Below are 24,261 nucleotides of genomic sequence, written 5' to 3' on the forward strand. Positions count from 1 at the left end.
AAGGGTACAAACATTCACCTGGTTCACACCACTCCTAACTGAGCATCTTATCTTGAAGTCTTTTTACACCTTCAGGTGTATGTATACTGTATTTTGAAAACCACTGATCTAGGCATCACAGACAAATAATTGCATGCAAACACCTAGGAAAAGACTTCAGAATCCTGGCAAACAGGCCCCCCAAGCCTTTTAGTTGCCATAATTATTTGGCCCTACACCCTAACCTCTACAGTTCCATTCGCCTTCCCTCCTTCTGTCCTCTTTCATCCCACTTTCCTGTGAAGAATCACAGATCTCTTTATCCACACCTCCTCTGTGTAGAACTTTCACAGAACACTAACTTGTTCCTTTCTTCAAACTGCCTCCTCCTTAAAATTTGAGGCTGACCCTCTCCATAGGCAGGGGCTCCAGACTTACCTTTGCCTCTGCTGTGGGGCTGGGTCTCCAAGGATCTGTGGCAGCTCTGGTTAGAGACATTTCTCTCAGGAGCTCAGGGCTGGGAGTAGAGAAAGGATGTGCAGAGGTATTGAAAGGGGAGGAAATTCATGAAAATGAGGTACTTCTTTGATGAACTTTTGACTTTGGACTTGGACTGGGACTGTGTGTTTGTCATAGAGTGGAATAAAGCACTACATTTCACAAACCAATATTTCAGGGCTTTCTATGTCTCTGCTTTAGTGTATGAAACTGATCACCAGTTATGTATCTTGGTAAATTTCATGAACATAAAGAGCATATAACTAAGAAGATTTTGGGCCTATAAATTAATGGTTAACATCATCAAGTTTAAATGAAGAGCATAAAGCTAAGAAAATTGATTACCTGTAAATTAATGATTAATATCAGCAACTAAATGTGAAATATTGGCATTCACACCAGTTACCTTGAACATGTTCCACATCTATTTTCATATGTTTTATTTCTTCTCAAACCCCATACCTCACTGCTAGTCTTCTCAGCTGCCTCATTTTCATTAACCCAAAGAAGCAATCAAATCTTTATATCAAAAGGGAGTGGGGGATTAGAATGGGAGGTTGAGGACAAATATGTGATACCTTAATCAATAAAGAAATTAAAAAAAATCTTTATATCTATACTTATCTCCCTGCAAACAAAGCCCAATTTCATCTATGTATAATTTCTCCTTTTCTGTGATAATGGAGAAAATAGGTTTCTATCTCCATGTTCTAGGCCTCTCAATGAATTTGTAAACAAATAATTTGTGAATTAAATCCTGTTCTGCTTGAGCTCTCTAGAGATATTTCTCTTTCCTATATTTTATGCTGACTGATACACTAAAGCCCCAGTTTTCTCATCTGATAATGGGTTTAATAATAATACCTACAACATGTGGGAAAGATGGATCCTTGCTTGGGTCTCACATTTTGGAGGGCTAACACATCATAACTACTTACAAAATGCATTTATTAACAAAAGTGAAGACAGCAGTGTCACTTGTAATCTGTCCTCAGTACAAAGCTCTCAGAATTAATACTACTCAGGCCCAGGGAAACATACCTCCATAGTTTTGTCCTATATCCTTAGAACTAATCTATATTTAAATGTAGTAAAATTTTGCAGTTTATAATGAGGTGAAGTTTTCTTGTGTGTGTGTGTGTTTTTGTGACAAATTCAAATACAGTTTAATTTAATACCTTGTGTTTTATTCGTACACTGCAGTGCCTAGAAAGTGCAGGGTTATTTCCTGTACCTGTGCACAGGCTCTATATGCAAGGATAGAGATTGCCAGTTACTTTTTATGGCAGCTCATTTCTTAAAACTGCCATGGAATTTGTTGCAAAATTGGGTCTTTCAATGTTTTGTATGAAACAAAAACCAAGAAGTGGATCAGGTTTCTGTGATCTACTTCCTCATTGGTGGGTCCAGGAGAAGGAACCATTAGATGGAGGAACCTCATTGCTAGGGAAGCCCCAGGCATTCCCCCTAGCTTATCTCCTGCACTCTGGAACAGCTTGGGAATCATAGGGTTGCAGACTTTCTCCAGCTCTTTCTGCTGATCAAATTCTTCCTTCTCTGCAGTCTGATTCTTATGAATCTAATTGATGATTTCATTACATTTATCAAGAATCATTTACTTATCCTCATCATTGAGCTTAACTTGAAGTTTTTCATCTTCATAAGTTATGCTTTTATGTTGATTGCCAATAATTTAAGTGATATATTGGACGATACCTTGTCCCACTGCTTCTCCTCTTTAGCTTTGTACTTCTCAGCTTCTTGCACCATGTATTTTTTTTTAAATTAATCTTTTTTGTTCAGATTATATAATAGTTTCTCCTTCTCTCCCCCTGCCCATAGCTCCCCTCCACCTGTTTCCCACCCCACTCTCTGCCCTTATGTCCCCCGCACTGTCCTCATCCATAGGTGTACAATTTTTGTCCAGTCTCTTCCTGAACCCCAAACCCCTTGCCCCCTGAGAATTATCAGTCCACTCCCTTTCTATGCCCCTAATTATATTATATTCACCAGTTTATTCTGTTCCTCAGATTTTTAATTCACTTGATTTTTTGAGTTCACTTGTTGATAGATATGTATTTGTTGTCCATAATTTTTATCTTTACTTTTTTATTCTTCCTCTTCTTAAAGAATACCTTACAGCATTTCATATAATACTGGTTTGGTGGTGATGCACTCCATTAGGTTTTTCTTAACTATGAAGGTCTTTATTTCACCTTCCATTCTGAATGATTACTTTGCTGGGTAGAGTAGTCTTGGTTGTAGGTTCTTGCTATTCATCATTTTGAATATTTCTTGCCACTACCTTCTGGCCTGCATAGTTTCTGTTGAGAAATCAGCTGACAATCGTATGGGTGCTCCCTTGTAGGTAACTAACTGTTTTTCTCTTGCTGCTTTTAATATCCTCTCTTTGTCTTTTACTCTTGGCATTTTAATTATGATGTGTCTGGGTGTGGTCCTCTTTGGATTCCTTTTGTTCGGGGTTCTGTGCACTTCCTGGACTTATAGGTCTAATTCTTTCACCAGGTGAGGGACTTTTTTATTTTATTTTTTTTTATCAATCTTTATTGTTCATATTATTACAAAGGTTCCTCATTTCTTCTCCCCTCCACCAGGTTCCCACCCCACCATCTGCCCCTTCCTCACCCCCCCATTGTCCTCATCCATAGGTGCACAGTTTAAGTTTTGTCTCTTCCCTTTTCAGTCATTATTTCTTCAAATAGTTTTTCAGAATTTTGCTCTTTCTCTTCTTCTGGCACCCCCGTAATTCTGATGTCGGTATGCTTGAAGTTGTCCCAGAGACTTCTTACACTATCTAACTTCAACTTTTTGTATTCTATTTCCTTTTCCAGAGGAGTGTGTTTTGCTTCTTGGTATTCTAAATCTTTGACTTGATTCTTGCATTCCTCTAGTCTGCTGTTGCGTCTCTGTATACTATTTTTTATTTCAGTCAGTGTATGTTTAATTTCTAGTTGATCCTTTTTCATATCCTCAAGGGTCTCGCTAAATTTATTGGCCTTTTCTGGGAAATTCTTGAAAAACCTTATAACCATGGTTTTGAGTTCTATATCCAGTTGTTTATATTTCTCCATTTCCTTTGTTTGTGATCAGTTTCTTTGTCTCCGTATTGTCTTACTTGCTTTAATGGTTCTTATGGTTAGTGATGATAACCTCATTTATTTTCCTGTATTTTTATCCCCAGCAAAGACTTTGAAGGTGCCATTGGTGACTTCCATCAGAGGAACATCACAGAGCTCATATGTCTATGAGTGTGAACTATGTCTATGAGTTCAAATTTGCCAAGTAGATTATTATCCTTTGTTATGGTGCACTTGTAATTGTAAACCTGAATGAGCACAGCTGGCTGCTGGTCAGAATAAATAGTGAAGGTCTGTGTCTGCTTAGAGCCAGTTTATGAGACTGGTAATTCTTGTTTAGGAAGGCTATTAATTATTGATTCAATTTCTTCTTTTTAAAAAATCGTTGATAGTATTATAATTTCAACCATTTCATTTCCCTTTGCTGCCCTCCACCTAGCCACTGCCCCACCCCAGCTTTCAGCATACGATTGTCTATGTCCATGGGCTATGCATATATACATATATATTATTGTATTAATCTCTTCCAGTCCCTCTCTCCCTTTCCCCCTATGAGATCAGTTATATGTGTCCATGCCCCTAGTCCTATTTTATGTCAGTTTATTCTTGTTTATTAGATTCCATATGTTAATAAAATACTGGATTATTTTACTTAGAATAATCATGACCAGGTCCTTTCATGCTGTCACAAACTGTAGGAGTTCCTTTGTTTTTATGCAGTGTTCCATTGTGTAAATGTCCCACAGCTTTTTTATCCACTTACCTACTGATGAATACTGATCTTGTCTATTATAAATAAGGCTGCTATGAACATGCGGGTACATATATTCTTTCTGATTGGCATTTGAGATTCTTAGGATATATATCCAGAAGTAGAATCATTGGATCAAAAGGCAGTTCCATTTTTAATTTTTTTGAGGAAATTCCATAATGTTTTTCACTGTGGCTATATCAATCTGTATTTCCATCAACAGTGCACTTGGGTTCCCTTTTCTTCACCTCATGGCCTACATTTGTTATTTGTTGATGTATAGTAGCCATTAACATGTGTAAGGTGATACCTCATCATAGTTTTAAGTGGATGAAGCTCAAGGTCTGACACTGGTAGTGGGTGATTGAAATGAAGTGGGTCTATGCACTGTGTCTACTGCTGGAACACTTGTTCCCTTTCCCTTTACCATTCTTAGTGTACCACTTCTATTCCCTCTTCAGTCATCATGTGCAATATTACCTCAAAAAAGGCTTTGTTGAGAAAAAGTGCCTAAAACATGGAAATGAATCAAAAACAAATTCCCTGTCTTTTAAATATCATGCTACTACATTATCTGAAAATAATCTGACTTAGATAAATAAAACTTTATTATGCTTTTTCTGATCTTTAGAAAATTAACTTAGAAGTCTTATTTTAGACTTGTTTTTTTTTTTATTATTTTTGAGCCAATTTTGTTATCTGCTCTTTTTCCTCACCTATGAGTTAATTAAAATTATGGCACCTGATTTCTCTGTATTTTTATAAGAATTATGATTTAAAAATGTTTGAAAATTGCACTTTGATCTCTCCTCTTTGGCTTGCCATATCTATCTCTCCTTTGAGTTTTTAAGGCATCCTCTTCTTGCTCCATACATCTATATTAATAAAAGGGTATTATGCTAATTAGACCAGTTGACCAGCCATCTTCTGGATGTCAGACTTCCTTCAAAAAAAAAAAAAAAAAAAAAAAAAAAAAAAAAAAAAAAACCATGGTGGTGGGGGCCAAGGCAGAGGCAGTTAGCGGCGATCAGGTCGGCAGGGGAAGGCAGTCGGTGGTGAGATCATACCAGCAGGGGAGGGCAGTTGGGGAAACCAGGCCAGGAGGGGAGGGCAGTTGGGAGCAAGATCAGACCAGCAGGGGAGGGCAGTTGAAGGTAAGATCAGCTAGATTTCAGGAGGTTCTAAATAATAGTTATTCTGTATTTTAGTTGTAATTTTGATGTGATTGTGGGAGGTGGTAAGTACTGCCATTTGCCTATGCCACCATCTTTGTTCCAAGGCCATTCATTTCATTCTCTCTTTTAAAAAAATATTTTTTATTGATTTCAGAGAGTAAGGGAGAGGGAGAGATAGAAACATCAATGATTAGCTACCTCCTGTACACTCCTTACTAGTGATTGAGCCCCCAATCTGGGAATGTACCCTGACCAGGAATCAAATAGTGATCTCTTGGTTCATAGGTTGATGCTCAACCAATAAGCAACACTAGCCTGGAATACAGGAATCATTTTCTATTGGAGGTTGGTGCATTGGGAATGGGTTCCCATGCTATAGTGTCTCCATATATCCTACATGTTTCCATGTGGTTTCTTTCTCACTTGTTGTTAGAAGCTGCTCAGTCAGCCCCCAGGTATTTTTCAGGGGGAACTGCTCTATCTGCAGGTATGAATTTAATGTATTCATTGAAGGAGGTGAATTCAGGGTCTTTTTGCACTGTCTTTTTGGACAGGAAGATAGAGATATTACACTAGAGATGGAATCTTACAGGGTGTTGAATAGGGTGAGGTCTCCTTTTAGGTGCTAAGGCTCACCAGGAGGTTAGACAGGATTTGACTAGTCCTCTAGAGAAGAAACTTAGAAATTCTCTCCTGTAAACTAGCTGCCCAGTCAGAGACACCATTGACCTATGCACCAATGGGGATACGCAACCAGCACCCATGAGCGAATCTTATCTCAAACATACATTATTTCATTAATCCTCATAATAGGTATAATTATGGCATTTTATTATTGTGGATGATTACATTGGGAGGCAGCAAACAACTTGAGATACCCTGTTTTTCCGAAAATAAGGCAGTGTCTTATATAAATTTTTGCTCCCAAAGATGCGCTAGGTCTTATTTTCAGGGGATGTCTTATTTTTCCATGAAGAAGAATACCGTACACATTTATTGTTAAATGAAAATAAAGGAAATTTATTTACCTGTATACCGTATGGTAGTATGGTAGTTGTCAACACAAACCATACAAACTGTGAATCCTACAGTATCAAGAATTTACTCATTTATTCAATGACAATCATTTCATCAACTTCTGGAACATCATCATAACAATCCAATTCCTGAATTTCCTGGTGAATTTCTTGTGACTTCATTTCTTTCAGAATCAGTGGACCAAATCTCTCATGTTTAGCAATAGCATTCTGAGACAGAGCCTAGGGAGGGCCTTATTTTCGGGGGTATGCCTTATATTTCACTCAGAAGGAAACCTGTAAGTAGGTCTTTTTTTTTTTTTTAATATATTTTTATTGATTTTTTACAGAGAGGAAGGGAGAGAGATAGAGAGCTAGAAACGTCGATGAGAGAGAAACATCGACCAGCTGCCTCTTGCACACCCCCCACCGGGGATGTGCCCGCAACCAATGTACATGCCCCTGACCGGAATCGAACCTGGGACCCTTCAATCCGCAATAGGTCTTATTTTTGGAGGATGTCTTATTTTTGGGGAAACACGGTAGCTTCCTTTCTAGCTTCTTAACCTGGTGTATGGCTGATTTAAAACTTAACCCTTGCCGAAAGTGGTTTGGCTCAGTGGATAGAGCATCGGCCTAAGGACTGTAAGGTCCCAGGTTCGATTCCAGTCAAGGGCATGTACCTCGGTTGTGGGCACATCTCAAGTGGGGGGTGTGCAGGAGGCAGCTGATCAATGTTTCTCTCTCATTGATATTTCTAACTTTCTATTCCCCTCCCTTCCTCTCTGTAAAAAATCAATAAAATAAATAAATAAAAATAAATAAATAAACTTAACCCTTACATGCAGGGACATTTTTCTACCTCTTCCAAATGGTCTTCACAATAAAAACCTTAAAAGCTAAGCTGAAACATCCCAGTGCCCGTCCCTTCTACCCAAGAAAACCCCCACAAACAAACTACCAGTTCAGGCCAATTTCTTTAGCAGAGTCTTAGGCCAAGGCGACTGGAATTCTGGGGTGTTTCTGAGGCACATGTGTACCAGCAGAGGTTTAAGCTCCTAAGCCCCCCACAATGCCAGGAAATGGGGAGAGGAGTGGTGGAGTCAATAGGAGGAAGGAAGCAGAGGTAGTCTGAGTGAGGTCCTTTCTCTGGAACATAGGGTGTTTTTTTTTTTTAATTTTTTTATTGCTGGAGGTAGTTTGCCCCTTTTTAGACTTCAGTAGCTAGAGGCTTGCTCCCCTCTGGGTTCTTTCCATCCTTTAGCTCTAAGGCTTCATTCAGTTCTGGGGATGTCTGAAAGAGTTCATGGATCTGAAGCAGGGGTCCTCAAACTTTTTAAAGTGGGGCCAGATCACGGTCCCTCAGAGAGCTGGAGGGCCGGACTATATGAACTACTAATTCCTACTGTAACACCTCCGCTGCGCTCACTGCCCAAAAAACCTGGCGGGCCGGATCAGACTCCTCTGCGGGCCGCATGTGGCCCGTGGGCCGTAGTTTGAAGACCCCTGAAAGGGTGAAATACTGTATTCTCCATTCAGTTTCATCTTTGGTGGGGGAGAGGAGTTGGTGTTGGTGGGTAGTGCTCAATTCATGCTCCCAGTGGACTGCTTGAGTCAGGACTTTCTGTTCTTGTGGAAATTTTCTTCTTCTGGGTGCTGGTCTCTCCCAGGACAGGGGCAAGCACACATCTCAAAGCTGTTCTGTCCCAGCAGATTAGCATTGGAGTCTTTCAGCCTGATGATGGGGAAGATGGGCTGCCAGTTCATGCCTCCCATGCAGGAACTGTTACACATGAAGTTGCAACGAATGATGGTACAGTCAGAGTTCATGTCAGTGGCTCATAGGGCACATCCACACTATGTTGAAATGCATTTTTGTTGTGCAAGTACTCGGCACATAAATACCCTTCTACCCAGATAAGATGCTGAGGAAGGGCTGGACTTTCGCTATAGTTAGAACAGCACTCATGGTAGAAACAGTGCCTCCTGATCTCTGTCATGTACTTGGACTTCTCATAGATGGCCATGGCACAGACACAGGTACCGAATGGGGGTGGGGAGCTGACCTACACTTGCAGGGGTCTGGTCTTTGCTAGCTGGCAAAACAATAAGTTGAGGGTAGAGAAGCATGTGCAGTTTATAGACCTGCTGTCTCAGAATTCAGCAATCCTTAACAGACACCATAGCTGTCAGGTAGGTCTTCTGGGAAGGGACAAAGGATGACAAGGGCCAGAAGGGGGCTGGTGCTGGGGTAGCAGCTGCTGGTGAGAAATTGCCGGCATACTGGGGGCTTCATATGGACCTTTGTCCAGACAGGTTATGAGGTCTGGGGACAGCAGTTCATCCACTGCCAGGGATACTTTGGGGTCAGAATATTGTTTTCATGATGTAGTTTCTGCCAGTTTGAAAAAGGCTCCTGACTCTGAAGGGGCCCCTTGAAGAGTTCTGACTGTGGCTCCTCATTGCAGCTTCTAGGAAGGCAGTGTGGCTGTCAAACTCAGGGGACTTATCATGTCCTGGGAAGCACATTGGGAGGTCACCTGTCAGGTGATCCCAGGGGCTCAGAAGATACCTGCCTCCAGGATGTTGGCTCTGGACTTTTGCCGGATGTGTATTTTGTTTCTAGATTACCTTTTTCATAGATAGTTTTTTTCCTCACTTTTTTTTGGTTGTTATTTTTATTTATTTACTAGAGGCCCAGTGCATGAAATTCATGCATGGGGTGGTGGTGGGGGAAGCCTGTACCTCAGCCCAGCCTGCACCCTCTCCAATCCGGGACCCCTAGAGGGATGTCCGACTGCCACTGGAATCAGGTCTAAATGGGCAGTCAGACATCCCTCTCACAATCCAGTACTGCTGGCTCCCAACTGCTTGCCTGCCTGCCTGCCTTCATGATTGCCCCTAACCACTCTGTCTGATAGCCTGATCACCCTCCACTCCCATGCCAGCCTGACTGATGTCTAACTGCTCCCCTGACAGCCTGTTTGCCCTCAACTTTCCTCCTCTGCCAGCCTGGTTACCCATAACAGCCCTCCCCTGAAGGGTTGATCACCCCCAACTGCCCTCCCTTGCAGGCCTGGTTTCTACCAACTGCCCTTCCCTACTGGCCATCTTGTGGTGGCCATCTTATGTCCACATGAGGGCAGGATCTTTGACCACATGGGGGCAGCCATCTTGTGTGTTGAAGTGATGGTCAATCTGCATATTACTCTTTTATTAGATAGGATAGAGGTGTGGTGCCTGGGTGGGGGCCAGCTGGTTTGCCCTGAAGGGTGTCCCGGATCAGGGTGGGGGTTACCTTGGGGCATGGAGTGGCCTGGGTGAGGGCCTGTGGTGGTTTGCAGGCCAGCCACACCCCCTGGCGATCCAAGCAGAGGCCCTGGTATCTGGAATTTATTTATCTTCTACAATTGAAACTTTGTAGCCTGGAGTGAAGGCCTGAGCCAGTCAGTGCTGCAGAAGTTTGGCTTCCTCCATTGCCTGGAGCAACCCTAGCCTCCTGCTCTTCCAACTCAGTGGCTGCCACCATTTCTGTTGGAATTTATTTACCTTCTGTAATTGAAACTTTGTACCCTTAAGTGGAGACCTCAGCAGGTCAGTGTATGTGGAAAGTTTGGCTTCCTCCATTGCCAGGGAAACCAAAGCCTCCCTCCTGCTCTCTGTGGCTGGAGACATCATGGTTGGGTTAATTTGCCTACTGGCTCTGATTGGATGGTGGGTATAATTGGTGGGTGTGACAGAGTTATGATTAATTTGCATATTACTATTTTATTTGATAGGATTTTTTATTGAATTTTTGGGATGACATCGCTGATAAAATTATATAGATTTCTATAATACATCATCTATATGTTATATTGTGTGTTCACTATCCCAAGTGTAGCCTTCCATCACCATATATCCCTCCCCCAACCTGTCGTGCCTAGATATTTTTAACAGTGTCATCTGATACTCCACTCTCTTGAATAGGGCAGTATGTAGTTCTCTCTGATCATTAATAAACTTTATAATTTTGCTGCCATTTAATTGTATTCTAACAATTGTACATTTGGGAAAATGGTTTGTTTTTGTCCATCAGAAAATAACTTTCATTTATTTGTTTTGGGATGGGTGTGTGTGTGGTGGAGGGGGGAGAGAGAGAGAGAGAGAGAGAGAGAGAGAGAGAGAGAGAGAGAGAGAGAGAGAGAGAGAGAGAATATGCTGTGAGAGAGAAACATAAACAGGTGCCCCACCAGATGGAACCTGCAACCCCAGTATGTGTCATGACTGGATGCAACCCTTCAGTACATAGGATGAATCACAAAGCAACACACAAACTAGATCAGTGTTTTTCAACCTTTTTTGGGCAAAGGCACACTTGTTTCATGAAAAAAATCACGAGGCACACCACCATTAGAAAATGTTAAAAAATTTAACTCTGTGCCTATATTGACTATAAAGTAATTCTCTTGAATAGGAATCAAATAAACACAAAGAAAGTATTTTATAATTACTTTATCATGAAATATTAAGTAAACAAAATAGTGAAAAATTATAAAATTCTTGTCTTGTCTGCACCTACGGCACACCAGGCAACATCTCGCGGCACACTAGTGTGCCGCGGAACAGCGATTGAAAAACGCTGAACTAGATGTACAAATTGTTTAATAATCTGGTGAGGAAATATGATTAATTTTCTTCCATCTGAAAAATTTTAAAATATCTTTCTCCTTGAGAAATGCCAGACTTTTAGTTCTTCTGGGTAAATTATATTAGTGGTCTGGGAGGTTGCATGGTAGTAGCTCACTCATCTGTCACAATGTGCTTCACATCACCATTGAAGAGCATGACAACCTTTCCCTTTGTACTCATTCATTTTTGAGTACTGTTTGAAACCTGTAGCATGGCAGGCATTGTAGTTGGTATTGGTGTCAGTGACTTCAGCATATAAGGCAGGACAGCTGGCAGCTTTGGCAGCTAAGATTATACACTTGAAACACTGGCTGTTTAACTTGATACAGCTGGTCTGCTGGGCTTCATGGTAGGGGAGATCCTGGATTTCCCTGTTTTCATAACAAAAGGAGACAAGTTTGTTCTTTGTTCAGAAAAGAAATTATTTCTCAAGGTTACTCACTGCGAACTCAACCTTGAGAAATGATCCAAGAAAAGACAATTCTATCCATTGCAATCATGGCACACTTAGCAAGACTATGCAGGGCAGAGCTGGGACTTGTGTAGGCAAGTGAAGCACCCAAGATGCACAATTTAAGAAGGCATTTACTCTCAGTGTCATGCAAAACAGGGGCAGCATTTTTGTAAACCCGAGTTAGTGTTTCCCTAAGGTTTTTTTGTTTTAAAATCTTCACCTGAGGATATTTTTTCCATTGACTTTTAGAGAAAGTAGGAGGGAGGGAGAAAGAGCAGAAGAGAAAGTGAAAAAGAGAGAGAAAACAAAACAAAACATCAATGTGAAAGAATGAGAGAGACACATCGATTGGTTGCCTTCAGCATGTGCCCTGTCTAAGGCAGGGATGAACTTGAAACCAAGGTATATGCCCTTTACCTGGGAATCAAATTCACAACCTTTGGGTCTTTGGGCTGATCCTCTAATCACTAAGTGAGCAATCAGCCAAGGCTGCATCTATAAATGTGCCTTAGGCACCTCCCTTACTTCACCCCAGTCCTGAGATGAGGGCCTGGACACTCAGGACCTATGACAGCCTGCCTTTCACAGCCCAGGGTTCTAAGAGCAGGATGACATTTAATAGTGTCATAGAAGTCAAAGAAAAGCATTCTTCTGTAAAGGAAACATAACAGACATCCATCCAGCTATAATGATGTAACTGGAATCAGACATGCCCTCCTGGAATAAACAATAATAAAGTCATTCAAAATATATTTAAGGAACTGTGTCAGATATTAAACAATCACCAACACAGGGTTGTGACCCTGCAGCAAAGAGAGATGATACAATTTTTTCAACCTACTATGTTGAGACTATTTCTAGTCTTCAGAGCAGAGAGGAGAATGCCATGGGCAGAGCTGCCTTAATAAGATGAAGAGATGAAGAGACAGAAATCAGAGTTCAGGGGGGCTGAAGTAGTTAGAATTTTTTGAAGCTGAATACCAGAGAAGAGGATGTTAGGGAGAGAGAAAGGGAGGAAGGGAGGGAGGGAGGGAGGGAAGGAGGGAGGGGGAGAGAGAGAGAGAGAGAGAGAGAGAGAGAGAGAGAGAGAGAGAGAGAGAGAGAGAGAGTATTGATGGGAGCTATAAGCTGGATAATCCTCAGAGTTCACACAGAACTGAAACACATTAGAATTCCAATTACTCAGAGTTCAGACACCTTGCTTTTTATTAGAGAGCCCTGAATGATTATGACAGGAATAGGACTAAACTAGCATTGACACTAAAGCCTACTCTAGACTTGCTGTATATCTAAAGGAAATAGCCTTAAAAAAATAACAGAACGTGGGGAAAAAGGTTTATTGACAATCAAAAGCCAAGAGAATTTGTTACCAGCATAGGCATACATCAAGGAAGAGTTAAAGTGTTTTGTTTTTTTTTCTTTCAGGGAGAAGGCCAATAATACCAGATGGAAATGTGGATCTACCAGGGTGGGGAACCTCTGGCCCACAGGCCAAATAAGGTCAGCAAACTCATTTGGTTTAGTCATGTCAAGGCATTACGGGTGAATTATGAAATGTTCAACCAAATATATCAGGCTATTTTCTTTAAGTTGATAATTTTGTATAGCCCTTAAAGGATGTTATAAATATCCAAATGGTCCTTGGCAACAAAAAGGTTCCCCACCCCTGATCCATGAAGACAATAGAGTATTGGAAATGGCAGTGTGGATGCATTTTAAAAAGTTAGTTTGTTTTTTTTTAAAATTATTTTTAATGTCTTTAAAAGATAATTGGCTCTTTAAAGGAAAAATAATAGATATTCCAGTATGTAACATAATAAGTAAAATGTATGACAACAATAGCACAAAGAACAGAGGAATTCAAGCATCTCATTGTAACATTCTTATGGTAGTCATAAAGTATAAATATATTGTTTCAAGGTAGAATGGGACAAGTTAGAGATGCATATTATAAACCTCAGAGCAGTCATCAAATAAATGAAAGAAAAAGCTATAATCAATCTGGTTCCCAGCATATTGGGGTGAATGGACCCTCCCCCAAACTAGTCACTGAGGGCTCCTGGAGACTGTTCAAACCGATAGGCTCCTCTCAGGAAAAATGGCCATTTTGTTTTGGGGTCCTATGGCCAAATGCTCTTGACTGCTAATCTGCCTAGTTTCCCCACAATGTTTCCTACCCTAGCCTCACCCCAGGCACCTTAAGCCCGTATCTCCTGCACCAAAGCCTCAGGTACATAGTTGCAAATAAAACTCCTGTGTTTAGAGATTTTAAAAAACTGTAACTGCCACTTTCTCTTTCACAGCCGGATGCTACGGGGACTGTTGGCCTCTGCTCTGGTGCTTGGGAGCTGTGGAGCCCAGCCTGGGTTCAGGGCCTCTGTTTTCTTAGGGAACAGACTTTTCCAAAGTGGGGGGTTACCGCCTCCCACTCGGCCTGCCAGCCTGCTGGGTCACCTCCTCTCATGACTTAGCCCTTCCTACTAGTCTCTAGGTGTTTTCTGTCCTTTCTTGGTATAAGTACCCTTCTCAGCTGGACCTCAGTTGGTAACTCCAAGCGAATGTTCTCCAATTTAGTTGTATTTCTAGTCTGGTGCTGGGGTGAGGTGAACAATAGGTCTGCCTATTTGGCTCCCATTTTCTTCAATAAATCCAGGTCTGTTTTTGTTTTGTTTGTTCATTTAGATTCCACATAATAAATAAATCATATGGGATTTGTCTTTCTGTGTCTGAGTTATTTCACTTAGCATAGTACCCTTCTAGAGAGAAATTTATAGTATCAAAATGTTTAAATGCTTATATTAGGAAAGGGAAAAGTAAAGAAAAACAAACAAAACCACTTGTAAAGCTTCTACCTCAAGAAACTAGCAAAAGAAGAGGAAATTAAATACAAAGAAGTAAAGATGCAATTAAATTAAAAACCAAAGTCAGGAAGGATTATTAGCAAAAAAATAAAAATTCAATGAAATAAAAGATAGCTCTTAGAAAAGATTAATAAAATTGACAAATTTCTAGTTGGGTTAATCAGGAAAGAAAGATAAAACACACATAGGACATTACTATAGAACCTTGAGACAGTAAAATAATAATAAGAAAATGTTTTGAACAACTGTATACCAAATTAAGAAGCCCAAAATACAGAGTTTATTCAATCAATTTAAGATATAGCAAAAAGTCAAGGGAAAGAGATAATTTATACTAACACACTAAGAGAGTTTGCAAGCACACTATGCAAATTCTGTTCTGAGCATTGTTCATAGGTCCTGTTTTTCTCTGTCTCATGAATTCTCATTGCTGATTGTATGGTTTTAAAAACTAAAGGATGTTGAATAAGGAGGCTCAGTAATGTGTTACCTGAGGGCAATACACATACTTGCAGGATAATTATAAATACAAAGCATAGTTGTAGCTCTTTGTTGTTCTAATAAAGACCTATAGATTTTACTCTTATTTCTTGGACAAAAGATGGATGATGCCAAAATGAGTATTACCTATAGATGATCAATTTTATACCTCATAAATGAGTGCTTCATATGCCTCATGCATACTTAATGTATCATGAATATTTGGTCCCTCCATCAGTTTTCGATCCTTTTCTATCTTCCTGCTTCTCCCACCATATTAATAATAACAATAACAAGAATAGTAATAGCCTTTCAATGAATGCCTTTGTGTTGGTACTAGACAAGGATTCTTTATTAAAATTGTTTTCTTTAATCCACCAGAAATTTTATAAATAACATATTATTTTCTATACTAGAGGCCTGGTGCACAAATTTGTGCATGGGCAGAGTAAGGCTGGCTCACCCCGACTGGGGCTGATAGGGCTGAGCCCTGCCAACCTGGGGGAGAGGACATGGGAGGTTGGCCAATTGGAGTGTGGGGGCCCCATTGGGTGGTTGGCGGGTTGGCCCTGCCTCCTGGTTGAACTGTGGTTGAATTCCTGGTGCAGGACACAATTTGCATATTACTCTTTTATTATATTGGATTTTATGGTTAAGGTATTAGAATCTCATTGATGTGACTTCCTCTGAGGAGAGCCTTTGCTGATTTTGATTTTGTTTCTAAGCAGAAAGGTGAGGGATGGATACCTCTGAGAAGGGATGATTGTAAACTGAAAAAAAAAAAAAAAAAAAGAATATCTTTACCTGGTTTTGTGCCGGTTTTTTAAACAGTTGATGAAACAAAATCCAGTGGTGATGAGAGTCAGCAGTGTCAGAATTGCCAAAGATATACTCATTATGGTGTTTGTCATACTGTTGGGCTTAGCAACTGTAATATAGATGTTGCACTATCAGTTTCCCTGGAGACAATTTTTCCCACATTCACTTCATGCTCAGTGAATCCCCAATCATTTCCCTCTAAGAGGAATATATTGTGGATTGCCCATCTATATCTATTTCCCTTTCAAAGTATGGCTAATTAGTAAGTTCAAACCTCCATTCAGATATTATCTTACTCAGCTTATTTGCTTAGAAAATAAATGCAAGCAAATAAATTTAGTTCTTCCATGGAAGAGGAGCAATGTAACAGTATGCAGCACAATTGAGAGTGTTGAGAAGAATAGGTCATTAAGTCAAACCAAGTAGTTTATTCAAGGCTGAAGATGCTAGCCTAGGACAGCATGAAAGAATCAAGAGACCAGAGGTTTCTATGAGGCTGAAAAGCTTGTGTAAAAAGAGGTAATGTATAATGTTGGTAAAAGTGAAAGTTGTGCTAAAAAATTGAGATATTGTAATTTAATGTTTAGAACCAAAACATTTTCACTTTTGGATCAAGCTCAAGGTCTGACACTAGCAGTGGGGTCTATGCACTGTCCCTATTCCTGGAACACTTGTTGGCTTTCCCTTTACCATTCTTACTGGACAGCTTCTACAGCCTCTTCAGGCATCAGGTGCAATAATATCTCAAAGAAGCTTTTATTGTGAAAAGTGCCTAGAATCTGGAATTAAGGCAAAATCAAATTACATGTCTTTTTAATACCATGCTAAAACATTATCTGATAAATTTATCTAAGGATCATCTGACTTAGGGAAATAAAAGTTTAACTGTCTCATTCTAGGATTGAATTTTAATGGATTTTGAGCCAGTTTTGTTATTTTCTCTCTCAGTTATGAGTTAATTAAAATTATTACAGATTATTTTTATGGGAATTTATGTTTGACAACTTCTCTTCTCCTTTCCATATCTATGTTTTCATGGCACAGTGTGCTTGCTCCATACATTGTACTATAAGAGAGATTAATTCACTCAAAGAATATGCATTGAATTTAACTTAGGAGCAAAATACAGTGATAAGTGTTAATGAAACTGTGGTGAACAAGGCAGACATGGTCTAACCCTCAAAGGTTTTTTTCTTTTGCATGGACTTTTTCTTCTATAAGATTATTAGGATATAGACTATGTCTAAACCATTATGACCTTCTCAGTGTTAAGCATTTAGCTGAGCCACAAATGTTTCTCAATAAGCATTTGTTGGATAAATGTGTGGATGAATAGTCATCAGATGAAATATTAACTCAAAGAAATGTGGCTTTCATAGAGCTGATATGCTAGTGTGTTAGGTGAACTGTCTCCTTGGACTGGGAGTAAACTAAGATGAGAGCTATTGGTGTGGGGAGACAAACTGTAACTCAATTATAAATAAATTAAAAGGAGCAACAGGTTTGTGACAAAACCTTAAAAAACATGAAGTACTTACATGATTAGAAATGGAGAAAGGGCCGAAACCGGTTTGGCTCAGTGGATAGAGCATCAGTCTGTGGACTGAAAAGTCCCAGGTTTGATTCCAGTCAAGGGCATGTACATTGGTTGCGGGCACATCCCCGGTGGGGGGTGTGCAAGAGGCAGCTGGTCAATGTTTCTCTCTCATCGTTGTTTCTAACTCTCTATCCCTCTATCTTCCTCTCTGTAAAAAATCAATAAAATATATTTAAAAAAAAAAGAAAAGAAATGGAGAAAGGGCTGAAATTGGCCCTGGGAATTGAATACAATGCCAGGAAATCTTAGGGAAATTTAGGTTGTAGGTAAGGCAAGAAGGTAGATGGCATTTGAGGGAAGAGATGGATGATATTTTGGGAGTAATTTTCAATGGAATAAATTTTTTGAGGGCTCATAGGGAAAGTTTGAGTTCGGGGTATTTGGAAGAGTGAGAAATTGATTCAAAGTAGACAATGAAAGGGGGTTAATACTCTATATCACAACTTAAAACTGAATCTTACAAAAATATTATTCTTTCAGCTTTATTTCATAGCACTGCCCTTTATCTCCCTTTGCCTGTTTTCATGTTCACTCTCCCCATTCATTGAAGGCACCAGGCCCTGTCTTTCATGCCACCTTCCAGGCCAAGGTCTGTCAATATCCTTAGTGACTTCAGAGTCCACGTGGACAAGACATTCAAGACTCTTTCTCTTTATTGAACCCTTTAACAACAAATGTTTATGGAATGCTTTCTTTGTTCCCTCTACTATATTAGGCAGCAGGTTAGAACGATGCAAAAAAAAAAAAATGCTGGAACATTATTCAGCCAGAGAGGCAGTAAAAGTAAGACTCTCTAAAGTAATATTTCATCCAAGAGTAGACAGTAAGTAGTAGTTATCTAGATGAAGAACAGAGAATAATTAAGAAACTACCACATAGAAATATGGTGCAGTATGTTGGGGAGCACTCTGACTAATGCAGCCATACATATTGGAAATATAATAGTTTGAATTTAAGTCAGATGTGGGGCAATTCTATCATTGATGACAAGTCCTGAAATGGCCATGAGAGCAAATGGAGAAAAGTAGAGTCAAAGTGAAGACTTACATAATTTTCCCTCTCTCTAGCTCCTAAAGTTGATCCAAGTTACTCTCCTCTCTGAAATTAGTTTTGGGCTAGGAGACTGAGAACTTGAGTTTGGTGAGTGTTTGGTGCTCAGCTAACCTGCTTTAGATGGACAGATTGCCTTAAATAAGTATTGTTCCCTTGTCTACCTGTCAGTTTTCTCTGATTTTCTGTTTGGAATGTATGAGGATATTATACTGACATGGGACATTATTTTCTTTCTTTCTTTCTTTTTTAAATATATATATTTTATTGATTTTTTTTTTTTTTTTTTTTTTTTTTTTTTTTTTTTTTTTTTTTTTTTTTACAGAGAAGAAGGGAGAGGGATAGAGAGTTAGAAACAATGATGAAAGACATGGACCGGCTGCCTCCTGCACACCCCCTACTGGGGATGTGCCTGCAACCAAGGTACATGTCCTTGACTGGAATCAAACCTGGGACCCTTGAGTCCACAGGCTGACGCTCTATCCATTGAGCCAAACTGGTTTTGGCAATAACATTATTTTCATTTGCCCTTTTATTTTAATCTCTCTTTAAGGATTATTGTTCCTAGATATAAGGCCCCTTGTCTAGCTGAGGTTTAGATTGATATGAACAGGCAAATTTGGAAGTAGGAATTAAAGAAAGTTAAGTTTTCTTTATAGTATAAGTACAATAAATAATTCAGTGTGTGTGTATGTGTGTGTGTGTGTGTGTGTATAAGTGGTGTAGGACACAGCAGTTCATGAAGGAAGGGGTCAAGCAATGAAGAGCCCATATGGATGGAGAAGAGGGAGACTAGATTTAGGAATATAGCAGGATTTGGTACGACACCAACATGTCTCCCTCTAAAATTGCAAATAAAATCTATAAAGAAGAATACCAATCTATAACAAATACTCCAAAAATTTATATGGAACAACATAAAAAAAAGACCCAAAACAGCCACAGCAGTCCTGGGAAAGAAGAACAAAGTTGGAGAGATCATAATACCAGATATCAAGTTATACCACAAAGTCACTGTAATCAAAATAGTTTGGTAGTGGTACAAGAACAGAAATGTAGATGAAAGAAACTGAACAGAGAACTGAGAAATTGACCCATGACATTATCCTCAATTAATCTTTGATAAAGGAGACAAAAGCATACAATGAAGTAAAGACAATATCTTCAATAAATGGTGTTGTGATAATTAGACAGTTACATGTGAAAAATGAAACTAGAGCACAACTTACATCATACACAAGAATAAACTGAAAATGGATAAAATATTTAAATGTAAATTGTAAAACAATAAAAATCCTTGAAGAAAACATAGATAGCAAAAATCAGACATCTACCATAGCAAAATTTTAACTGGTATAATGCCCAGCACAAGAGAATCAAAGGAAAAAATAAATAAATGTGACTACACCAAAATAAAAAGCTTCTGCACAGCAAAAGAAAACAGAATCAACATGAAAAGGGAACTGACTGTATGGGAGAACATATTTCCCCATCATACATCTGATAAGCGATTAATATAGAAAAAACATAAAGTACTCATACAAATCAACCAAAGTAAAACAACCCAATCAGAAAAATGGGCAAAAGACCTAAATACACACTTCTCCAAAACAGACATATAAATGACCAAGAGACACATGGAAAAATGCTTGTCACTAATCATCAGGGAGATGCAAATTAAAACAATCAGGTACTACTTTCACCTGTTTATTATAAATAAATAAACAAACAATAAGTGTTGTTGAGGATGTGGAGAAAGAGGAACCCTAATATACTGCTGGTAGGAATGCAGACTTGTACAGCCACTATGGAAATCAGTGTGGAGTCTCCTCAAAAACTTAAATATGGAACTTCCACTTGACCCAGTGATCCCAGTTCTAGGAATATATTGTAAGAAGCCTGAAACATCAATCAGAATGAACATATGCACCCCTATGTTTATAGTAGCGCTATTTACAATAGCTAAAATCTTGAAATAGCCCAAGTGCCCATCAATAGATGAGTAGATAAAAAGTCTGTGACATCTACACCACGGAATACTATGCAGCAGTAAAAAAATAAGGGTCTCTTACCCTTTGAGACAGCATGTACGAGCCAGCATAGTATTATCCTAAGCAAAATAAGCCAGTTGGAGAAAGACAAGTATCACATGATTTCACACATATGTGGATCCTAATGAACAAACTAAACTGCTGAACAAAATAGATCCAAAGACATAGAAATATGGAACATAATGTCAAATTTTAGAGGGAAGGAGTGAGTGAGTGGGTGGGTGGGAAGAGATGGACCAAAAATAGCAAAAATCAGACATCTACCATATATATATATGCATATATATGCAAATATTGTATACATATATTGTATACATATATATATATATATATGCATAGCCCATGGATATATACAATCATGTAGTGAAGGCCGAGGATGGTTGTGGGGATGGGGGTGGGGCTGGTGTCGAGGGGTAGGGAGGCTACATGGGGTTAATGGGGGGAAAAACCCCCACAAAGGGACATATATAATAATTTCAACAATAAAGATTAAAAATAAAAAAGAATAAGAAAGCCAGAATAAGTTGTTCAGTTAGTAGAGTTAGCAAGTGTGCAGGCCCAATGGAAGACCAACTTGTTGCCTTTGAGGAATTGGTTGAAGCCAGTGCTCAGTGAGAGACAAAGAGAGAGTTAGAAAGAGAGCAAATGACATAAGTCTTCACTTTGACTCCACTTTTTTCCATTTGCTCTCATGACCATTAATGTACGTGTCATTATATAGAATAGTCCCACATCTGATTTAAACTCAAAAACTTTAGAAATCCAACATGACTATGGCTGCCTAAGTCAGTGTGTGACTCTTCTTTGCTTGGAAATAAAACACCAGCATTAAAAAAATATATCCCTTATTTTAAAATAGGTGCAAAAGCTGCTAAAATAAGTTATGATCCATAGAAGCTATGTGGGAAAAAGTGAAGAGAGGTGTGAAGAATGGTGAGAAGATCATGCACTGGAAATAGCAGGAAGCACTAACAAAAATATCCTTACTCAGTATGAGAGGCATGCATTTGAAGATCAAAAGCTACAAGCTTGTTTTGAACAAATGGCTCAGCAACCGAAGTGTGCATCCTAGACCTAATTTTGTTTAGAGGCAGAGGGCATGGGGTGTTCACACAGGTAGGAAAAAGCTTGTCTCTGTGGCAGCAGTTGATGAGAATCAGCTCTTCTGGAAGCTAAACTAGCCTCCCTGACTTACAAGAAACTTGTGGAAATAGCTGGCCCAGGAAAATTCAATGCATGTGATAATGAGTAAGTCAGTAAGAATATTATGAGCACTTCAGCATAGCAACAATACAAATATTATACATCAAAAGAGGAAAAGAAAGATAATAAAAATTTATGAGAGCCCTAACTGGTTTGGCTCAGTGGATAGAGCGTCGGCCTGCAAACTAAAAGGTCCCAGGTTCTATTCCGGTCAAGGGCATGTACCGTGGTTGCGGGCACATCCCCAGTAGGAAGTGTGCAGGAGGCATCTGATCAATGTTTCTTACTCTCTATCCCTCTCCCTCTGTAAAAAATCAATAAAATATATTTAAAAATAAAATAAATAAATAATAATTTACTAGAAAAATGCTTCCACAGAATAAATGAATACTGTAGCCAGACATTTTATCATAAATTTAAAAACCATTAAGGTATAATGACTTCTATGAATTAATACCACAATGCAAAAATACTAAAATTTAAGAAAACGGTGGCAAGACAACAGGACCTGGCAGAAATCAGGAAGGAAGTGAAATATATGCACAGCAAGCTGTAATATCAAAATCATAACTGCATGTCGACTGGAAGCTGATCTGGGATTAGGCTCATAGTATTTTTTGCAACAGGTCATCTAGGTAGAGGGAGAATCCAGTGTGGGGTGTGAGGGGGCTGAGGAGAAACATTGTAAATGAGACAGAGAAGAGACTGGCCTTTGGGGACTAGTAGGAAAACACATGAAAGTGGTTTTTGTTGAAGAGAGCTATGGTTTGGATGTTTGTGTCCCCTCAAAATTTGTATGTTGAAATTCCAATGCCCAATGTGAAGTCTTAAACTCATGAATGAGATTAGTGTCCTTATAAAAAGTTCCACCCCTACACTCTTGAGCTCCCCATGCCTTCTTACTATGTGAAGACACAGAGGGGTTGGCTGTCTCAACCTGGAAGAGGGCTTTTACTAGAACCTAACTATGCTGATACCCTGATCTTGAACTTCAAGCCTCCAGAATAGTGAAAAATAAACTTTTGTCATTTATAAACCACGCAGTCTGTGGTATTTTGTTATACCAGCCTGAATGGACTAAAAAGGAAGGTCCTGTTTATGGGCTGGAACCTTTGGTTAGAAAAGGATGGGAGAAGGTAAAAAAAAAAAAAAAAAAAAGGGGGAATTTGTCTCCTGGCAGGGAGAATGGTGTGGATGTGATAAAAACAGCAAAATCAAGCTTATATGCTTAGAATTGCCACTGCCATGGGTGTGAGCTTCAAACCCATTTTGTGAGGCACAGTGAGGGGAGGGAGAAAACTGACCTGCTATGGATAATTGTTCTTTCTTTCTCTGGTTCAGTACTAGGTTCCAGATAGAACATGTCAGATTCTTCCGAGAAGTTTCATTGAGGAGCAGTGATGTTGTTACATGGAACAAGCCACCTTTGTCCTGGGTGTGAGTCTCAGACTCAGCTGGTATTTCTCTTCCCTCAGAGTCCATCCACTGGACCTCTGGCTGTGGGAACCAGCCCTCCGACTTGCACTCTAATCGGAGTTGTTGGGATTCAGTGACTTCCACATGGACCTGAGGATATGAGCCGAGAGCTGGGAAGAGGAAGAGAAAGAAGTCAGGTCCTAAGCTCATTTTCCTGTACATATATCCCTCCCCTTCTTATGAAGAGTTTGTGCTGCTGACTAGACCTCAATGTGAAGAACAGAAAAGTGAGGCACTGAAGTCTTGGCACAAAGGATGGGACCTAGACTCTTGGGTGAGAAGGGAGTCCCTCACAATGCAACACAAATGGCCCTGCCTATTTCCTGACTCCCACTGTGAGTCTATTTTTTTTTTTAAATTTAGCCCCCAGGAGTGATATATGGGATAATGGGATGATTAGACATAATGGTCATCTCCCTTTCTCCTATGACTTTTTTATATTTTCCATAAAAACTGGATCAATGCCCATCCCAGAATAAACTCACCCCTAGGAGTGTCAGAGGGATAAATGTGGGAAATTACCTGCCACTTTCAGCTCAATCACGGCATCACTGTAGAAGGAGCCATTTTTGAATGCACAGTGATACTGCCCATTGTCAGAGGGTTGGACATTGAGGATCCTCAGAACCACTATCCCCTTATGCATAATGTTTTTCACGAGCTCTGTCCTCCCTAAATACTTCTCCATGGTTTCCTCAGGCTTGTCCCTCCCATCCTTATACAGGTGCAACACTTGTGAGGGCATGGATCTGGTCCAGCTCATTTCCATTTTTTCAACATTTTGAGGAGGGAAGAGGAAGCAGGGCAGATCAGCTTCACCACCCAGCATGGCCACCAAGGGTTCATGGGGCCCTTGGACTTGGAATGCTCCTGAAAAGAGAACAGAGATGGAGTCAGGGTTGGGGAGGTGGTGGATTTGGGCTGATGAGGTGGTTTTGACTACATTATTGGTTGTTTCTATCCTAACCAAGTCCTGAAACCAATGTCTGAAATAGTTGCTGGATCTTTTCTGACCTAAACATACACACAGAGCTAGAGAAAGCTGGAGATATTGGGTGTTGGAGGTTTAGCCCTGGCTAAGA

The 24,261-nt window shown here is 39.7% G+C and overlaps 3 protein-coding genes, 1 long non-coding RNA gene and 1 pseudogene across 9 annotated transcripts in view; 2 read left to right on the forward strand and 3 right to left on the reverse strand.

The window, feature by feature from the left end:
• The window catches only part of LOC311628242, a 1,314,020-nt gene that overhangs the window by 31,662 nt on the left and 1,258,097 nt on the right, over positions 1–24,261 (forward strand). The window lies entirely within an intron of this gene.
• The window catches only part of LOC311628228 (tigger transposable element-derived protein 1-like), a 457,475-nt gene that overhangs the window by 23,928 nt on the left and 409,286 nt on the right, over positions 1–24,261 (forward strand). The window lies entirely within an intron of this gene.
• Positions 1–24,261, reverse strand: part of LOC311628227 (uncharacterized protein) — a 50,496-nt gene that overhangs the window by 20,001 nt on the left and 6,234 nt on the right. The window contains exon 1 of one of the 5 annotated variants that reach the window (XM_084895269.1): positions 418–908. The exons of 1 other annotated variant lie outside the window; for it this stretch is intronic. In XM_084895269.1, coding sequence (XP_084751395.1) covers positions 418–477 — 60 coding nt within the window. In that variant the 5' untranslated portion in view covers positions 478–908. Of the gene's footprint in view, positions 1–417; positions 909–24,261 lie in introns of those variants that run through there. 3 more of the 5 variants (XM_084895273.1, XM_084895271.1, XM_084895270.1) reach the window with 3 other exon arrangements.
• LOC311627520 (cellular tumor antigen p53-like) lies at positions 7,916–9,046 on the reverse strand (annotated as a pseudogene). Its single transcript has 2 exons — positions 8,968–9,046; positions 7,916–8,876 (listed from the first exon to the last, which is right to left on the reverse strand). The product of its transcript is annotated as a cellular tumor antigen p53-like (transcript).
• Positions 18,206–24,125, reverse strand: LOC311627521 (selection and upkeep of intraepithelial T-cells protein 1-like; the record flags this gene model as incomplete). The annotated part of the gene is made up of 3 exons (XM_084894032.1): positions 23,702–24,125; positions 23,008–23,289; positions 18,206–18,237 (listed from the first exon to the last, which is right to left on the reverse strand). Exons 1-3 carry the CDS (start codon positions 24,006–24,008, stop codon positions 18,206–18,208), a joined length of 621 nt encoding a protein of 206 aa, XP_084750158.1. The 5' UTR covers positions 24,009–24,125.

The sequence above is a fragment of the Pipistrellus hanaki genome (assembly GCF_964339955.1).
Source record: "Pipistrellus hanaki genome assembly, chromosome: 9".
Classification (NCBI taxonomy): Eukaryota; Metazoa; Chordata; class Mammalia; order Chiroptera; family Vespertilionidae; genus Pipistrellus; species Pipistrellus hanaki.